General features: G+C 40.8%; 1 protein-coding gene across 1 annotated transcript; it reads right to left on the bottom strand.

Annotated features, from left to right (window-relative positions):
- Positions 1–363: 363 nt before the first annotated feature.
- Positions 364–5,483, bottom strand: inab (internexin neuronal intermediate filament protein, alpha b). The gene is made up of 3 exons (XM_067583904.1): positions 4,080–5,483; positions 3,458–3,582; positions 364–3,257 (listed from the first exon to the last, which is right to left on the bottom strand). Exons 1-3 carry the CDS (start codon positions 5,118–5,120, stop codon positions 2,981–2,983), a joined length of 1,443 nt encoding a protein of 480 aa, XP_067440005.1. The 5' UTR covers positions 5,121–5,483; the 3' UTR covers positions 364–2,980.
- Between the last annotated feature and the right edge of the window lie 1,559 nt (positions 5,484–7,042).

Raw genomic sequence — 7,042 nt, 5'->3', positions numbered from 1 at the left:
TGAAAACATGGTTGAATTTTTAAAATATTGCAATATTCACACTTAACAAGGAACCTCACCGGATTTGTTTTTCTTTAGCTACAGACATTCCTGTGTTTTCTGTACCTTTGCAAGAATGCAGTAAAAGGATGACCCCCTACTTAAAGATCTACTATACTGAAACTCTTTCAGTTATCATAGATCATGCAGGAGAAAAATAGCATGTCATAATAATGTATTGTCATGTACTACTAAAGAAGTCTGTGAATCCTCTCTTATTCATCCTATTACAAATCATACTGTCTCATTATCAGTTATTACCAATCAAGCAAATATAATAAGAATCAGTTCCAGGTGTACAGAAATAAACACAGTAAAATCATATGCAGCCTCGATAATGTCAAGTCTTTATTGATATGGTGCCATACAGCAATACATAAATAGTTATAACAGTAAAGAGAATAGCATGTCAACTACATTCAATCCCTAAGCTTTTGTAGTCATGGTAGCTCTAGTTAAACGCTAATAAAGATATAATAATGATTAAACACCCCACTGAACAGAATCATACACATCACAGCCATGGCCAGAAAAGAAGCTGCTGGTGTTTTAAGGCATTTTACATCCTACAGTATTTGCTCTATGGCTAAGTCTTGATTGTTGATTTTTGGATTTGTGATGCACCATATTGTCGAAAAAAAAATCTTGTCCATGAAGTGATGTTGCATGTGCACTTAGAAAAGTTTGGCAGTGCTGTAGAAGGAATTGTAGTAGTGACATTTTTTTTTCAGACACCCATGAAAACTCTTTTGGTTTACAGTGTGAAGATAAAGGCCTGACCTTTGCAACCATGAACCATTTATCCATTATTATAGCTGTATAAATGCTGCATGCGTACATGTATACGTATTTGTGCATCTGTTATTTTCCTTCTGCTTTAAACTGGATGCCTCCATAAACCAAAAATGCCTGCTCAAGTGTCAGATTTGCTGACTCACTCCCAAAAATATTCCAGTTATGATAGGCCACTGTGTAGAGATACAAACACACTTGCTACAGTACTAAGATACTTATCACAAGCCTCAAGTAAAACAACCCGATCCAAAACAGTCTGCCGTACAATCAGTAGGTTTTTTTTTTTTGTTTTCAGTCGTAGTGTAAGCGCAGCTTGTCAAGGCGTGGGTCACCATGGCAAGCAGCAGAAGAATAAGATAGCTGTGTTAAAGCTGGCAGTGCACAAGCAGAGAAAGTAGCTACAAGTCTCTCATACAGAAGGATTTCTAGTGGTGAGGTCATACTACAACAGACATTTTATTCAGTCATGGCCACACTTAAGAAGAGAGAGGTCAAGTGGTAGGTTTGACTGAACTTCTGATGTATTTTTGAGTGTTGTTGACATGTTTTTTTTTTCACACTGAGTGCTATGGTTGTGGATTCTGGGACTCAAATGCACTTCAAGCATCGTTGATGGCACATGGGATACACACAGTCTCTAACTGACTAACTGTATCAAGAGACAAATCTCTAGCTGCATTTTGCCTTCTCTACAGCATTCTTGCTTAACCATCCTTTTTCTCTGAATCCCTCCGTAGCACATTGTGCAAACTGTTCATCATTACCAAATTAGGTAGTTTTGACATTCCTATATAAGTGCCATAAAGACAATCTTTCCTCCTTATCTTAACAGCATCGACAGTAGAGATCTGCAGCCTATCTAAGTCACATCCTACGAGTTATAACAGTAGTCTCAAATCTAGCCTACAGGCTAACAAGCACATCTGTATTACAGTCATAAATGAGTGTTGTGCATGATGATGCTCAGCATGGTCTAATGGTGAAAAGGAAGGCGTGGACCTTCCTTTATATTTGAATGATGGAGTTGATGGATTCCATGCAAGCATGATATCTACATACACCATGCAAATTATGTTTGATTAATACACTCGTTTTCTTGTTTGCTTCAAGTCTTACTCTAATTTAAATAGCTACAATGCTCAACTTTTGATAATGACATCACTGAGACGTAACGAGGGTCAGTGCTCGACTGAGGTTGTTCATCCTCATCCAAACTGTTGTCATGCAGAGCTGATTAGACCACAGTCGAACAACTGGTGCTATGACTGTGATCGGGAAAATTGTGCAAGAAGAGATTAAAGCAGTTTAACAACTCTGTTTTTACTAAAGAGACTGAAAATATTCAACAGTATCGGTGTTAGCCATGATTCTAGTAAACGGCTCAGTAAAATGCTATCACATATTATTCTAGCTGGTTTCTTTCCATTGTAAACGGTGTGCTTCCTTACTGGACTGTCGGTATTATGTCAGGAATAATTAAATTTGTATTGTATAAGTGGATTCAAAAAAAGCAACCCACACCAGCTGATGGGTTTTGAATCTTTTGTCCTTTAAGTGCGCACAGTAACACTCACATACACATGCTTCCCTTGGAATGTGTTGAGAGTAACTCACAGCTTGTGGTATTAGTGTTTGACCAGAGTTATTATCTTTTCTTTTGGTATGATTTTTTGATTATTGTTGCAACATTAGCTCAAAGTGTGAAAGAGCAGTTGATTATTGTAGTGATAGACCGTAGTTCTGTAAGATGTGCTACCTAAGTGCTTTTATTGTTATAGACGTCGAGTGTGTGAAGGAGAACGAGAGAGAACTGTGGTTTGTAATAGTGATTGTTACAGTAGAGTTACAATCAATTTCCTTTGGGGAACATCTGTGGGGGACAGAGGGGGAAGCCAACATAAAACAAACCTCTAGATCCTTCACTCTGCTCACTTGTGGACATCCAACACATGATATTTCAGATGTTACAAAACAATCTTACTGTGCTTCTAAGAAGGCAAACCAGAGGCACCATCTTAGATCTCCACAAGTGTTTTAAGTGTAAAGGCTCAGGGTTCATTTTAGGATGAGAGATGAAGAGAGAGGAGGGGGGTTTGCAGGATAAAGGGAGGTTTTTAGGGGTCAAGAACAGGCTTACAGTAGACTCTTAGTTTTTCTGATTGGTGGGAATATCGCCGGAGACTTGCTGGTTCTCCATCTTCTTGGTGGTGACCGTCTCCTCGTAAACTTCACGCTGGGAGACCTTGGCTCCAGCCTTGCTCTGCTGCTGCTCCTCCTCCTTGCTTTCCTTCTTGGAGACCTTGCCAGAGCTGGTGTACATGCGGGTCTGGTAGTTGTAGCTCTGCCCACCACCGGTGCTTATGGAGGGGCTGGGATAGGTGATCCCTGTCCCTATGCGGGTTTCCTCACCTTCCAGCAGCTTCCTGCAGAGAGGACGATGCAGAGGAGGGTTTAGAGAGAAAAGACAATAAAGTAGAGAAAGGAAATGAAGGAGGAGGAAATTAACAAGAATTCTCCCTCCACCAAAAGTGTATCTTGATGTTTTAAATTGTGCCCTTTCACTTCCACATTAATATTATTGTAATTGATAATAAGTGAGTTGTCTTTTTAGAAAAGAACCTACCTGTAAGCTGCAATTTCAATATCCAGTGCCATCTTGACATTCAGCAGATCCTGGTACTCCCTCAGGTGACGGGCCATCTCACTCTTAGTGGCCCTCAGGTCATTCTCCAGCTCTGCCATGCTCTCCTAAAAAAAAAAAAAACAACAGGAAAATAGATCACAGGTTAACAGATTGCTAACAGATGGGTTTTTCCCAAATCTTATTAATAGAGGTGGCATTTAGAGGTCACGGCTGGCAAAGGAATAATTTCTCTGTCTACATACAAAGACCTATTGTTAACCTGAGCTTTTTATAATCGAATGAAATTGGAGTAGATTATGAGCAAAATATTGGTCCTGTAGGCATGAGAGTGCTGAATCAAAAACGTGTATGAAATTATTCATTTACAGCAGCAGGACTCGGTGGGCGTTGTCTGATGCAGCTGCTGGGCGCGCTGTCCCAAGGGAATGAGTTTCAGCACCACGGACAGAGCCCGACAGACCGCAGCTGCTCCTGCTTTTAGTTTTGCTCTGACATTTACTATTCAATGGATTCATTTAAATGTAAATAAACTTTTAAGACACTTTCCATGTCCTTATTTTCCTTGTGCTAAGCGGTTAACACGTCATAAATATGTGATTACCTGGTAGTTTCCAATCTCCATATTGTGCCTGTCCTCCATCTCCCGCAGTTGCTTGTCAAGAGACTCGTTTGTGCCCCTCAGACTCTCTATCTCGATGGTCTTGGACTGCAGCTGCCTCCTGAACTCGTTCACTTCCTCCCTGCTGGCGCGGATGGCATCGTTACTCCGGGTAGCTTGCTCGGAAAGATCGGCGAACTTGGACTTGTACCACTCCTCGGCGGACTGGAGGTTCTTGGACGCCATGGACTCGTACTGGCCGCGAATCTCTTTGAGGGCGGAGGTGAGATCCGGCTTGGCCACCTCCATCTCCACAGACACCTGGGCAGCCTGGATCATATCCGTCAGCTCGACCACCTCCTCTTCGTGCACCTTCCTCAGGAAGTTGATCTCGTCCAGGAGAGATTCCACCTTCTTCTCCAGGTCCAGGCGCACCATGGTGGCGTCGTCCACATCTTTCTTAAAAGCCTTGAGGCTGGCCTCCGCCTCCTCCCGGGCACGGAACTCCTCTTCGTATTTTCCCCTGAGTTTCTGGAGGTCGTCTTCAACGTTATCCCTCTCGATCATCAACTGGGACTTTTCCCCGTTGAGTTCATCGAGCTGGGAGCGCAGTTCGCGGATCTCTTGTTGGTAAAGCTCAGCCAAGCGGGACGGCTCGGCCTGCTTCTGGCGCAGAGCGACCAACTCCGTCTCCAGCACTTTGTTATGCTGCTCCAAGTTGCGCACCTTCTCGATGAACATTGCAAAACGGTCGTTAAGACCTTGCATTTGTTCCTTTTCATTGGTGCGAATAATTTTGAACTCATTGTTGACGACGTTGCTCTGTGTCAGGTCGAAGGTCTCCAGCGGCATAGGCGAGAAGGAGCGCCCGGACTTTCTGCTGTACGAACCCAGGGATGAAATGTTGCTTCGGGATAGAGAGGCGGACCGATAACCTCCCCGCGAAGACACGTTGATCCGCGATGGAGAGGATGCATAACGGGGACTTTCCCCGAAAATCCTTCGGTAGGAGGAGGCGGAAAAGACTTCAGATCCGTAGCTCATCTTGGCTGGTATGGAGACAGAGCAGAGCAGAGGGTGCGTCTCCTTTTTATAGGGGGACCAGCCCAATCACTAATTAATGCCCGCTGGTAACATCCGGACTGATTCGTTCCAGATGTGTCAGGTAGTCCAGTGAATGTGCAAATCCACACAAAATATTGTGCTACAGATGAAATTCCTTTGGTCAGAATTAGATTACATTAATCCTGACATTAGTCCAGATGTGCGCAGTTGACACTTTTCTTCGTGTGCAGCAGATGGAACTGTCCTTTTTTTGGCGCAGTGGCTATGCGTCAGTGTTTAAGTGCTTGTTGCATATTTGTTGCACTTACCAAACAAAACAAAAATAGCAATATCTCTCTAATAGCAGATGTTTGAGTTATTAATATCAAGACATCCTTTGCTCTTTTGAAATGTTTCTTTATACCTAAGAATAAACATTGCGAAGCCAAATGTACCAAAGATAATTCTAAACATCTGACATGAAGTTAAATAAAAATACTATATGCTCACTCAAAGTCTTAAAAGTTCCCAAAGGAATTCCACCTAAAAACAAATTTACATCAACTCTATATGTGAACAATAGTTTTTGTTTGTTTGTTTGTTTGTTTTTTTTAAAGAATATTGATTTACGTACGACTTTACGTTCATGGTCCACAAAACTTTGTCTGCATCTGAATTCAACAATTTTCAGCTGTATAAGTATTTTTCTGGTAAAAAAATAAAATATGACCCCTGTATTTCCTCAACTGTACAGCAAGATTATCCATAAGTAGTTTACTGTTTCGAAATAATGTGATCAGGAGGTTTTGTACTCCTCTTCTCAAAGGTTTAAAGTGAGGTTGAGACCAAAAACAATTATGAAAATAGATACTGAAAATATTCATGTCAGCTGACAGGCAAAGGGGAGAGCCACGAGCTTCATAAATGCATTTTTAGATTTGTGCACCTGCTGACAAAAGTCAACAGAATATTAAATGAGGACTTTCAATTTGAAGATGAATTTGTACATGTGCATACAAAATTGCTTCTTGTACCAAATCTGATGAGAACATTTTATTTATGGTCAGGTTGATCTTTAAGAATTCAAATTTTAAAGATTAAAGAGGAAAATGATATTATATTCATCCTATATGATATTTAAAGTTACTTTTAGTGGTTTGTTACTTTTTCTGTGTACAATAAGTTTCATTCAAGACCCCTAAAAGAGCTTCCCAGTGACAGGCCTTTGCTGCCCTCTGCTGTAAAAATGCAGCACACTGCAAGCAAACATGACTATTTAAAAGGAAGGTGAGGACCTACCAAATGTAAGCAGCTGCAGCTGAGACAACAATATTATACAAAGTACATGGAATTATAATAATGAATGCAGCCCTGTAAGCTGCTGTACGATACTTTAATCATACAAGCTGTACATACATAAGGCTGTATGGGGCAACATAGACAATTCATTTGTTGTCTCTATCAAAACACTGCAGTATATTCAGTACAACTGAGCCTTAATGGACCAAATCAAGACGTGCGTCAAATGTGTGACAGGAATTGAGAGGAAGTTGTGTCAGAGGAGGCATGAAATTACATAAAGTCACTGTTAACAGAAAAGCTTTTATTCCCAAACTTATCAAGAGAAATGCAGTTTTGACTTTGTGTAAAACTGTATGATTCTTCTCAGATGTGGGTTACCTTTGAACTAGTTTTTGGAGTGTTTTTCAAAATCCCTAGTTTTACTTAAAGTGCATTTGGACAGTGAAACATTTTGTCTTATTTAGGCTCTGTACTCCAACAGAATGTATCTAAAATAAAACAATAAGTGAGTATACTCACTTTTAGCTTTAAGGTGTTTGAGGTTGTTTAAATCCATTAACAGTCATAGCCTCTTTTTTCAGAGCAGTTCTGCATGACAGTGACAATTTCTACGCTGTTTA

The sequence above is a fragment of the Thunnus thynnus genome, chromosome 3, assembly GCF_963924715.1.
Source record: "Thunnus thynnus chromosome 3, fThuThy2.1, whole genome shotgun sequence".
NCBI classification, from domain to species: Eukaryota; Metazoa; Chordata; class Actinopteri; order Scombriformes; family Scombridae; genus Thunnus; species Thunnus thynnus.
This window is presented reverse-complemented; position numbering and strand designations above follow the sequence as displayed.